This window comes from Oncorhynchus kisutch, linkage group LG2 (genome assembly GCF_002021735.2).
Source record: "Oncorhynchus kisutch isolate 150728-3 linkage group LG2, Okis_V2, whole genome shotgun sequence".
NCBI lineage: Eukaryota > Metazoa > Chordata > Actinopteri > Salmoniformes > Salmonidae > Oncorhynchus > Oncorhynchus kisutch.
In genome coordinates, this window is record NC_034175.2 from 22645516 (window position 1) to 22663124 (window position 17609).

At 42.7% G+C, this 17609-nt stretch overlaps 1 protein-coding gene across 1 annotated transcript in view; it reads left to right on the forward strand.

Annotated features, from left to right (window-relative positions):
* Window positions 1–17609, forward strand: part of myom3 (myomesin 3) — a 75687-nt gene that overhangs the window by 18085 nt on the left and 39993 nt on the right. Inside the window, exons 4-10 of the mRNA XM_020508836.2 lie at window positions 7357–7516; window positions 8253–8410; window positions 8976–9068; window positions 10195–10283; window positions 11079–11123; window positions 15271–15411; window positions 16851–17012. Coding sequence (XP_020364425.1) covers window positions 7357–7516; window positions 8253–8410; window positions 8976–9068; window positions 10195–10283; window positions 11079–11123; window positions 15271–15411; window positions 16851–17012 — 848 coding nt within the window. The remainder of the gene's footprint in view (window positions 1–7356; window positions 7517–8252; window positions 8411–8975; window positions 9069–10194; window positions 10284–11078; window positions 11124–15270; window positions 15412–16850; window positions 17013–17609) is intronic.

Sequence of the window (17609 nt, forward strand, 5' to 3'; positions counted from 1 at the left end):
TTTATTGCATTTTCCTTTTCCAAATGGGCGGTAATTTAGAATGCAAAAGATACTGTATTTACGATAGCACAGCTTCTCCCTTTGTCCCTCAGTCTTCCCTCTCTTTCACTCAAACCCAGCCCCTTTTCTTTTGTGTAACCAGCTGTCATATCTGTTCTGCCCGCTAGGGACGTTTTCCTTTATGACGTAATATGTAATCAAGGTATAATTCATTCTGTGTAAATGTAATTCTGTGTGATTAGTTAGGTATTTAGTAAATAAATAATTAAACCCAATTTTGTATTGCTGATTCAACTTGTTAGCCAGGGTTCGGAAGATAACCAAGAGTTTACAACTTTCAGATGAGACTGAATTAAGGTGACGATTAATATTGTCTTCTATTGATGTAAAATATTACTAGGTCTTTAAGAGTTTATCCAGAAGATAACAGCTCTAAAAATATTTTTTTGTGGTGCCCCAACTCTCTAGTTAATTACATTTACATGATTAGCTCAATCAGGTAATATTACGGAGAAAGGATTTTATAGAATAGCATGTCATATCACTTAAATCCGGCATAGCCAAAGACACGACATGCAATCACAGTACAAAGTTTAAAGTATGAAATAACTGACAACAAAAAAATGCTTGCTTGATCTATTCAAAGCATGTCAAAGCAGTACGAACCACGAAAAGTAAACGCACTGAAATGAACTCTTACACCGTGCTATGAACTCTGGTTCCTCTCTAACAGGAATGCCAAGAAAGATTAAGAAGCAATCTGCCAGTCACTGGCAGTGATGAATAGAGAGATCGAGTGAAGAGGACCTTTTCTCCTTTAGAAAAGAGGACAAGTGTTTGGCAGCAGGAAGATATGCGGACTGAGAGGAAGAGTTAAAAAGAATGGAAAGGTGTGGATCACTTGAGAGAAAGCCCATGCATCTGACAGCAGTAATAAGCCTCAGCTGTGCAGACGTGCCTGCATCTCGTTGTCATCTGAGTGGCTCTTTCACGCCCTCTTGTCCTCCCATCAACTGGAGTGCCAACCAGACCTCAGCCTGCTAACGTGCTTAGCTCTAATTCCAAGGCCCGGTCTCACCTTTTTATTTCTCTGCCGAGTAATCCCTTTCGCTCAGACATTAACAAGGTCTTTCTCCCTTTCGAAGTATATTTGCTGCATGGAAACCTAAAGCCGTTCCACCCAGGAGAGGAGCCGGATAGAAAGGGGATATTTTTGGGAGGAGAGAGTAGAGACTGATGAAATCCTCCTTGAGTGAATTTGGAAGGATATGTGGGATGGATTCTAAACCCCTTCATGGATTCGTTGAGTCTATTTCTGGGACACCTGAACGAACAACCCGAGGATATGGGATTGGCATGACATTTTGTTTTGATTCGATAACAATGTGAACACGATGCTTTCTCTCTCTATCTCTCTGTCTCTAACACCCAATTAGAGGTGTGAGATTCTTGTTTATTCTTGTTTCACCTCTCTCTATTTCCCTCGCTCCCTCGCTCTTTCCTACAAATCCCACCCTCCTATCAGGGAGGATAGTGTAAATTCAGGACAGTATGCAAATTCACTGGATAACTCATAGGACTTAGCTCTTTTGTGGGGAGCTCAATACACTTCCAACAGTGTGAAATGATCTTGAAATGTCCATTTGAAGCAGAGTAAGCCCACTGACAACCACACAAAATAATTCCTGCAGCACTGAGTGTGTATGCCACGTGGGTGTGTGGCACATGGGTGTGTGTGGCACGTGTGTGTGTGGCACGTGTCTGTGTGTGGCACGTGTGTGTGTGTGTGGCACGTGTGGGTGTGTGGCACGTGGGTGTGTGGCACGTGGGTGTGTGGCACCGGTTTGTGTCAAGAACTGCAACGCTGCTGGGGTTTTCGCGCTCAACGGTTTCCCGTGTGTATCAAGAATAGTCCACCGCCCAAAGGACATCCACCCAACTGTGGGAAGTATTGTTGTCAACATGGAACAGCATCCCTGTGGAAGGCTTTCAACACCTTGTAGAGTCCATGCCCTGACAAATTGAGGCTGTTCTGAGGGCAAAATGGGGAGGGGGAAGGTGCAACTCAATATTAGGAAGGTGTCCTTAATGTTTTGTACACTCAGTGTATATGCATGCATAAATGACCACTTCTCTAATCATGCATGTGAGAATAAGTGAAGTGTAGCTGATGTGTGTGTGTGTGTGTGTGTTCACACTACCAATTTCAGAGGACTATCACTGTCAGTCAGTCAGCCAGGCAATGGGACACCGGGATGGAAACCCCTCTATAGATCAGAGAGAGCCTAGGAGTGTGTGTGTAATAAAAGGCATCTTCGGTGCCTGGGGAACAGTGGGTTCACTGCCTTGCTCAGGGGCAGAGCGGCAGATTTTTACCTTGCCAGCTCAGGGATTCGATCCACAAAGCTCTAACCACTATACTGTGTAAGTGTACGGTATCTGTTAGATATTGGGGGCTTTTATATGTTACCTGCCATCTTGACTGTACTGCAGCACAGCTCAGTAGTGTGTTTCTTGAACTAAAGCTATAGACCTAAAGGCTATACACTGAGTGTACAAAACATTAAGAACACCTTCCTAATATTGAGCTGCACCCCTTTTGCCCTCAGAACAGCCTTAATCCGTTGGGGCATGGACTCTACAAGGTGTCAAAAGCGTTCCACTGGGATTCTGGCCAATGTTGACTCGAATGCTTCCCACGGTTGTGTCAAGTTGGCTAGATGGCCTTTGGGTGGTGGACCGTTCTTGATACAAATGGGAAACTGTTGAACATGAAAAACATGGCACCGCTGCAGTTCTTGACACTAACTGGTGCACCTGGCACCTACTACCACACCCTGTTCAAAGGCACTTAAATATTTTGTCTTGCCCATTTACCCTCTGAATGGCACACGTACACAATCCATGTCTCAATTGCCTCTAGGCTTAAAATCCTTCTTTAACCTGTGTCCACCCCTGCATCTACAATGACTGAAGTGGATTTAACAATTGACATCAATAAGGGATCATAGCTTTCAACTGGATTCACCTGGTTAGTCTATGTCAAGGAAAGAGCAGCTGTTCAAAATGTTTTGTACACTCAGTGCACATCCAGCATGTTGAGCATCATTTTCTTATTGAGTTGGATTTTTAGAGGCCAATCTCTCACCGAATCTCCAGGATCTGACATACAGTATGCTATCTAAAAAAAAACTGAGCAGAAATAGAGTTTGTCAGATTTTTTTTATTCAACCCCAGGATATTTTCCCAGGCTACTGTTGAGTCGAAACATGCTTTTGTAGTACTTCTGCAATGACGCACTTATATATGCATTGCTGCTATTGTTTTTGTTTCATGTGTGCTGTGGTTTTCATTGTTGGTCCGCGGTGAGTAATGAGGAGCAAATAGACGCTACACTTGACACATTTATCAAATGGCTTCTTCCAGTTACTAATAAGCATGCAGCCATGAAGAAAATTACTGTAAAAACAATTCCATCTGTGTGGATTGATGAGAAATGTAAACTTGTATGGTTGAGCGGGATGAGGCAAAAGGAATGGCAAATAAATCTGGGTTGCACAACCGAATGGCAAACGTATTGCAAATTGAGAAATCACGTGACTAAAAAGAAGAAGGAATAAAAAGGAATAAAAAGAAGAAGCTACACGATGAAACAAAGATAAATGATATGAAGAATGATAGTAAAAGCTTTGGAGCATCTTAATTAAATGACATTTTGGAGAGAGAAAAAAGGCAAACTCAGCTCCATCATTCATTGAATCAGATGGCTCATTCATCACAAACCTGACTGATATTGCCTACTCCCTTCGTGATTTTTTTTCATTGGCAAGATTAGCAAACTTAGGCATGACATGTCAGCAACAAATGCTGACACCACACATCCAAGTATGCCTGACCAAATTATGAAAGACAAGCATTTGCAATTTTGAATTCCATAAAGTGAGTTTGGAAGAGGTGAAAAAAATATTGTTGTCTATCAACAATGACAAGCCACCGGGGTCTGAGAACTTGGATGGAAAACTACTGAGGATAATAGTGGATGATATTGCCACTCCTATTTGCCATATTTTCCATTTAATCCTACTAAAAGTGTGTGCCCACAGGCCAGGAGGAAAGCAAAAGTCATTCCGCTACCTACAGTAAGAATAGTAAAGCCCCCTTTACTGGCTCAAATAGCCGACCAATCAGACTGTTACCAACCCGTAGTAAACTTTTGGAAAAAAATTGTTTGACCAGATATAATGCTTTTTTACAGTAAACAAATTGACCACAGACTATCAGCACGCTAATTGGGAAGGACATTCAACAAGCACAGTGCTTACACAAATGACTGATGATTGGCTGAGATAAATTGATAATAGAAAGATTGGGGTGGCAGGTAGCCTAGTGGTTAGAGCGTTGAACTAGTAACTGAAAGGATGCAAGATCGAATCCCTGAGCTGACAAGGTAAACATCTGTTGTTCTACCCATGAACAAGGCAGTTAACCCACTGTTCCTAGGCTGTCATTGAAAATAAGAATTTGTTCTTAACTGACTTGCCTAGTTAAATAAAGGTAAAATTGTGGGGACTGTTTTGTTACAATTCAGTTCGGCTTTTGACATTATCGATCATAGTCTGCTGCTGGAAAAACTTATGGCTATGGCTTTACACCCCCTGCTATATTGTGGATAAATAGTTACTTGTCTAACAGAACACACAGTGTGTTCTTTAATGCAAGCCTCTCCAACAGGCTGGGGAATCAGGGATTCCCCCAGGGCAGCTGTCTAGGCCCCTTACTTTTTTCAATCTTTACTAACTACTTGCCTAGGTACATACATATGTTATTTACTTTCAGTAAAGCCAGTGTGTCTATGTATGTGGATGACCCAACACTATACACGTCAGCTACTACAACAAATGAAATGACTGCAACACTTAACAAAGATCTGCAGTAAGTTTCAGACTGGGTGGCAAGGAATAAGTTAGTCCTAAGTATTTCTAAAACTAAAATAATTGTATTTGGGACAAATCATTCACTAAACTCTTAACCTCAACTAAATCTTGTAATAAATAATGTGGAAATTGAGCAAGTTCAGGTGACTAAACTGCTTGGAGTAACCCTGAATTGTAAACTGTCATTGTAAAAACATATTGATACAACAGTAGCTAAGATGGTGAGAAATCTGTCCATAATAAAGCGCTGTTCTGCCTTCTTAACAGCACTATCAACAAGGCAGGTCCTACAGGCCCTAGTTTTGTCGCACCTGGACTACTGTTTAGTTGTTCAGCCACAAAAAGGGACTTGCAAAATAATTGCAATTGGCTTAGAACAGGGCAGCGCAGCTGGCCCTTGGACGTACACAGAGAGCTAACATGAATAATATGCATGTCAATCTCTCCTGGCACAAAGTAAAGGAACGATTGACTTCATCACTACTTGTATTTGAGAGGTATTGACATGTTAAATGCACCGAGCTGTCTGTTTGAACTACTGACACACAGCTCGGACACACATGCATACCCCACAAGACATGCCACTAGAGGTCTCTTCACAGTCCCCAAGTCCAGAACAGACTATGGGGTGCGCACAGTACTACATAGAGCCATGACTACATGAAACTCTATTCTACATCAAGTAACTGATGCAAGAAGTACAATTAGATTACAAAACTGTTAAAAATAGACCTTATGGAAGAGCGGAGACTGTGAAGCAACACAAACATAGGCGCAGACACATGTATACACACACATGTACACATGGTTTTGTATTGTAGACATGTGATAGTAGTGGAGTAGTTGTTTCAAAAAATCAAAAAATATATAAAATTGGAAAAGTGTTGCGTGCATATGTATTCACCCCCTTTTCCATGAAGCCCCTAAATAAGATCTGGTGCAACCGATTACCTTCAGAATTACCTTCAGAAGTCACATAATTAGTAAAATAAAGTCCACCTGTGTGCAATCTAAGTGTCACATGATGTCAGTATATATACACCTGTTCCGACAGGCCCCAGAGTCTACAACACCACTAAGCAAGGGGCACCACCAAGCAAGTGGCGCAATGAAGACCAAGGAGCTCTCCAAACAGGTCAGGGACAAAGTTGTGGAGAAGTACAGATCAGGGTTGGGTTGTAAAAAAATATAAACATCCCACAGAGCACCATTAAATCCGTTATAAAAAATGGAAAGAATATGGTACCACAACAAACCTGCCAAGAGAGGGCCGCCCACCAAAACTTTCGGACCAGGCAAGGAGGACATTAATCAGAGAGAACACCATCCCCACAGTGAAGCATGGTGGTGGCAGCATCGTGCAGTGGGGATGTTTTTCATAGGCAGGGACTGGGAAACTGGTCAGAATTGAAGGAACGGTGGATGGTGCTAAATACAGGGAATGTTTCAGTCATCCAGAGATTTGAGACTGGGACGGAGGTTCACCTTCCAGCAGGACAATGACCCTAAGCATACTGCCAAAGCAACACTTGAGTGGTTTAAGGGGAGACATTTAAATGTCTTGGAATGGCCTAGTCAAAGCCCAGACCTCAATCCAATTGAGAATCTGTGGTATGACTTAAAGATTGCTGTACACCAGCGGAACCCATCCAACTTGAAGGAGCTGGAGCAGTTTCGCCTTGAAGAATGGGCAACAGTCCAAGTGGCTAGATGTGCCAAGTGTATAGAGACATACCCCAAGAGACTTGTAGCTGTAATTGCTGCAAAAGGTGGCTCTACAAACTATTGCCTTTGGGGGGGTGAATAGTTATGCACGCTCAGTTTTTTTTTAATTGTCTTATTTCTTGTTTGTTTCACAAAAAATATTTTGCATCTTCAAAGTTGTAGGCATGCTGTGTAAATAAAATGATACAAACCCCCCCAAAAATCTATTTTTAGTCCAGGTTGTAAGTCACTATATTATAAGATTATGTATATGTAAGGTGTTCATATTAGGACCATAAAAATATCATTATAAACTCGTTGGTTCGAACACTGAATGCTGATTGGTTGAAAGTCGTGCTATATCAGACCATATACCATTGGTATGACAAACCGTTTATTTTTTCTGTTCAGGAGTGCCTGGTAACCAGTTTAAAATAGCTATAAGGCACCTCGGGGTTTTGTGGTATATGGTCAATATACCACGGCTAAGGGCTGTATCCAGGCACTCCGCGTTGCGTCGTGTTTAAGAACAGCCCTTAGCAGTGATATATTGGCCATATACCACAAACATCCGGGCCTTATTGCTTAATTCTATTTCTATGATTAGGACAACCTCAGTGTCACAAGGAGTTGGTGTATGTACTGTATGCACGTTTGCCAAAAGGCCTTTTCTCAGTGGCTTTCTAACAGGGAATCTCTTGGTTCTCTGGTCCAATAGGGATGTCCTGAAGGAGACCATGGCAGCGGATGAACAGGGTCTGAGAACTGGAGAGAAGTGGACCCTGTTTGGAAATGAGGCTGAGAAAGTAGAGGTGGAGGTGCTCAGGGAACAGCGCTATGTCCGCCAACGCTGTGACCGCATGGCCTTGCGTAGGCAGGTAAGAGCCTGCTCTGATCTCATCCCATACAGATATACACGGACACTCCGGACACTGAATTATAAGCCTTCGGTATTGTGAATTCAGTAGGGCCAAATGTATAAAAACAGTTGCCCAGTTGAAAATCAACATGGTCTCATTTAACCATTGTAGTTTTATGTCGCCAACGCTGACATCCCTACATTTCCCCATGGCTTACTGAGAATTAAGTTTCTTTGCCTTATGTCAGTTCACCAGTAATCAAATCAAATCTAACTTTATTTGTCACATGCACCGAATACACCGAACAAGTGTAGACCTTACCGTGAACTGCTTACTTACCCTTAACCAACAGTGTAGACCGTGAACTGCTTACTTACCCTTAACCAACAGTGTAGACCGTGAACTGCTTACTTACCCTTAACCAACAGTGTAGACCGTGAACTGCTTACTTACCCTTAACCAACAGTGCAGCTCAAGAAGAGTTAAGAAAATATTTTCCAAATAAACTTAAGTAAGAAAAAAAATGGAATAAAAAGTAACATAATAAAATAACAATAACGAGGCTATGTACAGAGGGTACCGGTTCCGAGTCAGTGTGCGGGGGTAGAGGTTAGTTGAGGTAATTAGGGGGGAAGTGACTATGCATAGATAATAAACAGCGAGTAGCAGCAGTGTACAAAACAAATGGAGGGGGTGCATTTGAATACCAGCTGTAAGTGTATTTGAATACCAGCTGTGTCTATCCGTGTTCCAGGCTGAGCAGAAGGCTTCCATCCATTTGAAGTATCTGGAGGATCTGAGTCAAAAGGCCCCAGACTTCCCTATCCCACTGAGAGCCCACATGGTGTGGGAAGGCATGGGGGTCAAAATCTCCTGCACCATCCAGGGATGCCCACCCCCTAGGGCCACATGGTAAGCACTCACACTTAAGGCTAATGACCTCCATTGAAAATCTCTGAAGACGGATAGGTTACAGTATGCTTATTATGTAGCTACACAGGTTTTGCCATGTCAACCTTTGATTCCTGAATTGGAATATTGCTCTGATATTTGTGGGTGAAATTACCTCATTTGCTTCGATATTAGCCTTGGTGTAACCGTCACCCTTGATAAGCAGATGCACTAAAAGACTAGCGGATGAAAAGAATATGTGTTCAGTATTCATGCCTGAGCACAGTCAGAGCTGTGGACCAGATGACCAGCGGCTTATGAGTTGAACAATCCCAGATGGGACGCATGCATCCCAATGAGCTCTGAGAGTCTTGACTCAACTGAGACGGAGCTCAAGAAGAAATGTGAGATCCAAAGCCATCTATATGCTAAAGGAGTCATGTTAACTGTTGCGTAGCATAGATTAGCATGATTAGCACCGGGCATGAACATTGAAAGCATAACAGTGGTCATGTTTACATTTAATTGGGATTTTTGTTAGTTTATACCTAGACATTTGGACTGTTATTAACTCTCTCCTTCCCAGGTATAAGGACGGGGTACCCCTGAGTGCCTTTGGCCAGGCTTGGAACCACAGTCTGAAGCAGAAGTTTGGCCTCAACACGCTGGAAATCAGAAGGTAACCGAAAGGATTTTCAAATGTGTGCCTTTAGCACCCTGCTGTTCAAGACGTTGTAGTTACTTCCACTCCCCTCTTCCATTTCCTCCTCCTTCCTTCTGAGTGAATATGAGAGTGAACTACAGTGTCCACAGAAAGTATTCACACCCCTTGACTTATTCCACATTTTGTTGTGCTACAGCCTGAATTTAACATGGATTAAATATGTTTGTTTTTTCTCTCACCCATCTACACACAATACCTTGTGTTTTAGTGCCTTGCTGCAAACAGGATGCATGTTGTAGAATATTGTTTATTATGTACAGGCTTCCTTATTTTCACTCTGTAAATTAGGTTAGTGTTGTGGAGTAACTACAATGTTGTTGATCCATCCTCAGTTTTCTTCTATCACAGCCATTAAACTCTGTAACTGCTTTAAAGTCACCATTGGCCTCATGGTGAAATTCCTGAGCGGTTTCCTTCCTCTCCAGCAACTGAGTTTGGAAGGACACCTGTATCTTTGCAGTTACTGAGTGTATTGATACACCATTCAAAGTCTAATTAATAACTTCACCATGCTCAAAGGGTTATTCAATGTCAGTTTTTTTTACCAATCTAACAATAGGTGCCCTTCATTGCAAGGCACTGGAAAACCTCTCTGGACTTTGTGGTTGAATCTGTGTTTGAAATGCATTGCTCAACTGAGGGACCATACAGATAATTGTATGGGTGGTGTACAGAGATGAAGTAGTCATACAAAAAGAATGTTAAACACTATTGTTGCACACAGAGTAAGTCCGTGCAACTTATATGTGACTTGTTAAGCACATTTTTTACTCCTGAACTTATTTAGTTTTGCCATAACAAAGGGGTTGAGTATTTATTGACTCAAACGTTTAAGCTTTAATTTTTAATCAATTTGTACAAATTTCTAAAAACATAATTCCACTTTGACATTATGGGGTATTGTGTGTTGGCTAGTGACAAAACTTTTACATTTAATCCATTTTAAATTCAGGTTGTAACAATGCTTTCTGATGACACTGTACATGAGAATGTTGGCATGTCTTGTGATTTAGCTTTGGGCTCAGCCTGGAGCCAAGATGGTGGCACAAACACATGAGTCATCACCCTTCCCCATCCCCAGGTGCTCTGTTGAGGATGCTGGGGAGTACAAGGTGGTTGCCAGGAGTTCTCTGGGTGAAGCTACTACCATTGCCACTCTGGTGGTCAACTGTAAGTAGCTGCTGATTCTGACAACTGTCATGGACATGGTATTCCTAATATGGACACCGTACATGCAGATTGCTCCTCTGCCTCAAATTCAGATAGATCATGTTAAATTGGTAACCATGTCACATTTCCCCCTTTCCTGCTCCATACTAGTCCATACTTGTTTTACTCAAGTGAGACAACCTAAGGAGATGCTCATTCATACTTCTATGGGATATAAATCACCATTCATCCGTACCAATTATTTCCAATTCATCTTGATCCAGTTCCATCTGCTGTGATGGTTTGCACCTAGATGACTGGCGTTCTATACCATATCAATAGCCTACACCTTCAATCTAAACTGATTAGTGCAATACATTACATGCATGCCATTACGAGTGAAAAAACACGTGTAGCTTAGCGCTTAGAGCATTGGGCCAGTAACTGGAAGGTCACTGGTTTGAATACCCTACCAGACGAGGTCAGAAATCTGCCGATGTGCCCTTGAGCAAGGCACTTACCCCTAATTTGCTCCAGGGTCGCTGTACTGCTATGGCTGACACTGTAAAACAACACACTTCACTGCCCCTATAATAGAGGGGCAAGCGCTCCTATTCACCTATCATCCATATTTCACATGCTCACGTTCTCCTTTCGATTGTTTGAAATAGGCTCAAGGGAATATTAGTTGTGACGTGTATAAAAGTGGCTTTACCAGGATTGATTTGTCTCTCTTTCTCCCTCCTTTCCCTCTATCTCTCTGCACTCTCCCCACCCCTCTCTCTCTCCTCCTTGTCCCCCCACTCCACGATTCAGCATATCAAGGAGCTGAGGCCGCAATCAAGCAATCCTGGACCCCAAGTAAGTTTCATGCAGTATCTAATGAAGAAATGTCCTTTTTAATTTCTCTGCCGCCTTTTGAAGTTCACTCTCTTCTCTTCCGCTAAGACGGAGCCTTTGAAGACACTGACAACTCTGAGGCTCTGCTGCATGTGCTCTGAAATGGTTTGGCTGACTGGATACAAGGATGGATTGAATGGCAAGGGGATGCTTATGGTTCATCGGAGTGTGTGTTGTGTGTGTGTCGTGTGTGTGTGTGTCGTGTGTGTGTGTCATGTTTGTGTGTCGTGTGTGTGTGTGTGTGTGTCGTGTGTGTGTGTGTGTGTGTGTGTGTGTCGTGTGTGTGTGTGTCGTGTGTGTGTGTCGTGTGTGTGTGGTGTGTGTGTGGTGTGTGTGTGTGTGGTGTGTGTGTGTGTCGTGTGTGTCGTGTGTGTGTCGTGTGTGTCGTGTGTGTGTGTGTGCACATGTGTGCGCCTGTATATAAAGAGGTTGATTGGGAGGGGTAGGTGAACAAATCGCTGCCATTTCAGCACCAGTCAGAGTCATGTATATTTCAGCACAGAGAGAGAGTGTGCAATTTGTTCACTTTTGCTGGCAGCTTGGCCTATATGTATAATGCTCCTAAGCCATTCTCCAGATTTTGAGCAAGTAGAGAGGCTGGTTGCACCCACAGGGAGACCATGCAGAGTAGTGATTAGATACTGACTAATAACCAACAGCTTATTTATATAGATTATTTAGCACTGCTCTGTTGCCTTAGCAAATGACCTGCTCTTCCTAGATTGAGTCAGCATCACACACAACTGGATCAAACTGTTATTGACAATAACAAACTCGCTGTATCACACACTGTTTAAAGTGGTGTGCAAGTCACAATCAATGGACTCAGACAGTGGTGTCCTCTGCATGTTTGAAACGAAATAGCAATCATTCCAAATGAAGCTTTATCAGCATGTAATGCCATCCATTCACACTGGCTGAGGAGAAAATGGGATTTGAATAGCAGAATGACATTAGTGTGGTGCTGAGACCTCATTTTGTCATGTGGAGCAGGGAGACGGATACTATTAGCCGATGTGGATTACTCCCTAGAACAAAGGGCAACCCCAGCACATTTATCATAATCATGACGGAGACATGCAGAGAATGACTGAAACAGAGAGATTGATGGGGAGAGATGGGGAGTTATTAAATTGATGTGCAGCCGAGTGATTGTCCTGGTCTGTTATTTAGACAAAGATCATTATGGAAACATGTCGGCAACCTTTCAGATCTGTTGGTGGAAAGAGGATCTGACAAGGCCTGGTAGTTTTCAGTTTTATCTGTCGACGGAAAAGGGGAGCTCCGAAAAGGAAGAGTTTCATGTTTGTAAATGAGCTTTTGTTGTTTAAATACATTGTGAAAGAGATTGGTGTGTTTTTCACTATTTAATCATGGCATGGGGTTGTTCAATGACAGACATGTATTTGTTTAAAAGCTATCACTTGATTGTTTTGTTTCAAAGAGACAAATAATCATGTTTTTTTGCTAAATGCTATACATCCGTCTCACTCTCAAGATATGTAATTAGTACTGATAGGTTTTACACAGTCAAATGTAACAAAAAACTCAATTGTTTATAAATTACTGTACATATGACACATAGAATATTCAAAACATGTTTTTAAAAACATTAATCAATACAGTGATATGAGATCTGTATATAAAACATTTACATTTGACATTTTAGTCATTTAGCATATGCTCTTATCCAGTGACTTAGAGTAAGTGCATTTATCTTAAGATAGCTAGGTGAGACAACTACATATCACAGTAAACTATACAGGATACAAACATTCCATTCAAGCTACAAAATGGATATATAGCGTTTTGCAAAAAAATAAAAACATTCATACTCATCTATAATCTGAGAACAGTAATATTTTACACACATATGAAGGTACCCATAAGCAATCATTTAGGACGAAGAAACACAAATGTGAAACAATTGTGGATATAGCGTTTTGAAAATACATTTTTCATGTAGTGCGTTCGGAAAGTATTCAGACCACTCAACTTTTTCCACATTTTGATTTGTTATTTAAAATTGATTACAAATAAATACAAAATCTTCTCATAAATATACACACAATACCCCACAATAACAAAGCAAAAACATTTAAAAAATTGAAATATTACATTTACATAAGTATTCAGACCCTTTAAATCAGTACTTTGTTGAAGCACCTTTGGCAGCGATTACAGCCTTGAGTGTTCTTGGGTATGACGGTACAGGCTTGGCACACATTCTTCTCTTCAGATCCTCTGAACCTCTGTCAGGTTGGATGGGGAGCGTCGATCCACAGCTACTTTCAGGTCTTTTCAGAGATGTTCAATCGGGTTCAAGACCGGGCTCTGGCTGGGACACTCAATGACATTCAGAGACTTGTCCCGAAGCCACTCCTGCGTTGTCTTGGCTGTGTGCTTAGTGTTGTTGACCTGTTGGAAGGTGAACTTTCACCCCAGTCTGAGGTCCTGAGCGTTCTGGAGCAGGTTTTCATCAAGGATCTCTCTGTACTTTGTTCCGTTCATCTTTGTCTCGATCCTGACTAGTTTCCCAGTCCCTACCACTGAAAAACATGCCCACAGCATAATGCTGGCACCACCATGCTTCACCATAGGGAGGGTGCCAGGTTTCTTCCAGATATGAAGCTTGGCATTCAGGCCAAAGAGTTGGTTTCATCAGACCAGAGGATCTTGTTTCTCATGGTCTGAGAGTCTTTAGGTGCCTTTTGGTAAACTCCAATCGGCCTGTCATGTGCCTTTTACTGAGGAGTGGCTTCTGTCTGGCCACTCTACCATAAAGGCCTGATTAGTGGAGTGCTGCAGAGATGGTTGTCCTTCTGGAAGCTTCTCCCATTTCCACAGAGGAACTCCAGAGCTCTGTCAGAATGACCATCGCATTCTTGGTCACCTCCCTGACCAAGGCCCTTCTCCCCCGATTGCTCAGTTTGGCTGGGCGGCCAGCTCTAGGAAGGGTCTTGGTGTTTCCAAACTTCTTACATTTAAGAATGATGGAGGCCACTGTGTTCTTGGGGACCGTCAATGCTGCAGAAATTGTTTGGTAGCCTTCCCCAGATCTGTGCCTTGACACAATTCTGTCTTGGTGCTCTACGGACAATTCTTTCGACCTTGTGGCTTGGTTTTTGCTCTGACATGCACTGCCAACTGTGGGACCTTATATGAACAGGTGTGTGCCTTTCCAAATCATGTCCAATCAATGAATTTGCCACAGGTCGATTCCAGTCTTGTTGTAGGAACATTTCAAGGATGATCAATGGAAACAGGATGCACCTGTGTCTAATAGCAAAGGGTCTGAATACTTGTGTAAATACCTATTTTAAAAAAAAATGTAAACCTGTCTTCATTATGGGGTATTGTGTGTAGATTGATGAGGAAAACAATGCATTTAATCTATTTTAGAATAAGGCTGTAACATCACAAAATGTGGAAAAAGTCAAGGGGTCTAAATACTTTCCCAAGGCACTGTATAATGTCTCTCAAAACCTTTTCAGATATTGTCAAATGTTTCTCTCAATCGCATGTCTCTCATTAATCCTATGTTTACCCCCTTGTGAGGAGGCCTTTTCAGGAACAAGGGTGCATGTGTGCGAGAGAGGGAGTAAGTGTTGTGTGTGTCCTTTGTGCTTGTGTGCGTGCGTGCATGCATTCCTGAAGATGAAAAATATCCCCCCTTCCATTACTAATACAGGCCAGTTGGCGTATCTGGGCCTTCGTCCAGTTAATTAAGGTTCCTCTTTGCTTTGTGCATTTTCACTCTGCTGCCACAAGTGAGAGAATCTGAGGGAGAGCAAAGCTTGTTACTCATTGCTTGCTGAGAATAATGGGATCACACTAGTGTCCTCCATAGTACGCTGATGGCAAATCTCAACTTCATCTGACATAACGTCATCTTGAGGCTGGAGATGTTGGGAAAATGAGTTCTCATCTCGGTGGATTATTTCCCATCTATATGTTTGTTCTTGCTTATTTCTCTTCTTCTTTTTGCCTTCTCCTCCTCTTCTTCTTCGCCCCAACGTTCCCAACCTCCACCTCCCTTTCCCTCTTTCTTTTCATCTTACTCTTCCTCCTCCTCCACCCACCCATCCTCCTCCTCCTCCCTCTGTAGTTGCAATGCTGGAGCGGGAGGCTCTGTTTGAGTTCAGCTTCCCTCCGACCTGGGCGAAAGAGGGGGAGAATCTGACCCTGCAGTGTGCCTTCTCCTCGGCCCTGCTGCCCTTCCAACAGGACGTGGCCTGGTTCAGAGATGGTGAGTGGACGTGGATATTAGCTTTGTCTGTTACGTTTGTGCGGTCTTGTCAACTCTTATCGACAATGACTACAGGAGTTGGCAAGACAGTACAAACAGATCTGGGACCAGGCTAGTATGAATCCTTCCCCAATATCAACTGGCATTGTTGGTTGTATCGTCTGAACTGTATACATGCCATACTTTATACACTGAGTGTACAACATATTAGGAACACCTTCCTTAAATTTAGTTCCCCTTTTACCCTCAGAACAGCCTTAATTCGTCATGGCATAAACTCTACAAGGTGTCAAAAGCGTTTTTATTTTGATTTATTTCACCTTTATTTAACCAGGTAGGCTAGTTGAGAACAAGTTCTCATTTGCAACTGCGACCTGGCCAAGATAAAGCATAGCAGTGTGAGCATACAACAAAGAGTTACACATGGAGTAAACAATTAACAAGTCAATAACACAGTAGAAAACAAAGGGGGGGTCTATATACAATGTGTGCAAAAGGCATGAGGAGGTAGGCAAATAATTACAATTTTGCAGATTAACACTGGAGTGATAAATGATCAGATGGTCATGTACAGGTAGAGATATTGGTGTGCAGAAGAGCAGAAAAGTAAATAGATAAAAACAGTATGGGGATGAGGTAGGTGAAAAAGGTTGGGCTATTTACCAATAGACTATGTACAGCTGCAGCGATCGGTTAGCTGCTCAGATAGCTGATGTTTGAAGTTGGTGAGGGAGATAAAAGTCTCCAACTTCAGCGATTTTGGGACGCTGGCCCATGTTGACTCCAATGTTTCCCACATTTGCATCAAGTTGGCTGGATGTCCTTTGGGTGGTGGACCATTCTTGCTACACATGGGAAAATGTTGAGCGTGAAAAACCCAGCAGCGTTGCAGTTCTTGACACACTCAAATCGGTGTGCCTGGCAACTACTACCATACCCCGTTCAAAGGCACTTAAATCTTTTGTCTTGCCCATTGACTATCTGAATGGCAAACACACACAATCCATGTTTCAATTGTCTCATGGGTTAAAAATATTTCTTTAAACTGTCTCCTGCCCTTCATCTACACTGATTGTAGTGTATTTAGCAAGTGGCACCAATTAGGGATCCTAGCTTTCACCTGGATTTACCTCAGTCTATGTCATGGATAGAGCAAGTGTTCCTAATGTTTTGTACACTCAGTGTTAATTCAGGTGAATCTCCAAGAGCCTTCCCACTGGGCACAGACGTCAATTCAACATCTATTCCACGTTCGTTCAACAGAAAGGACGTGGAAATGACATTGATTGAACCAATGTGTGCCCAGTGGGCTGTTTTTTGTTGCCTCAGCTTCTTTGTATTATTCTGATGCACGTCACTTGCTAGAAGGTGCTGGGCCCAAGAAAACGGGTATAAATGAAGTAGGACCCGCACACAGGAATGCCACCTCCCTCCCACAGGAGTCCAACTGCGCCAGTCCAGCAGGGTGGAGCTTCAGACCGCCCTTCGCTCCACTTCCCTCACCCTGAAGGGCGTGCACAAGGAGCAGGAGGGCATGTACATGGTGCGTCTGCGTACCTGGGAGGGGGTCAAAGAGCATAAAGCCTACATTTTTGTCAAAGGTAGGTTCTGGGATGTTTCGTGTGTATCTATGGGTCTGACGTGAAGTTGCATATTCCCTATAACATTCACAATTGCAGCTCTTGAGTTCGGAGTGTTTCTAGTTTTTCTGGTGAAAATGTGGCCACCATTACTTTGGTGGCAGTGGTGGGATTTCGGTGCCAGCAGGGGCACTATACCAACATTAAGGCAATCATAAGAAAACACAATGCCAAGAGCAAGGCAGCTGCCATCTGACATGTTATGATCTTCAAGCAACTAGCCAACACTACAATTACAAGTAGCTTCTTCCCAAAGTTGCATGGAGGCCTTGAGATACGTCTGGGTCCCATAGGTGTCTGTGATTGGGTTTAGCAGTAGTGTGTTTCGAAACAAACCTAACACTTCCACACTTACTTGAAACCCACCAGATTCACAGTCACTTCACAGTCACGTCCACTGAATGTCTCATGACTCCAGTCACCCACACCTCCCTACCCCCTTGTCCTCCTCTCTCCCTCATCGCCACCACTGCAAACTCCCAGCCAGAGTAAGACCTCGATATCATTAACAACCTGCAGCACTGCATTGTATTTTCTGTCTTATTAAAAGATCTTGGT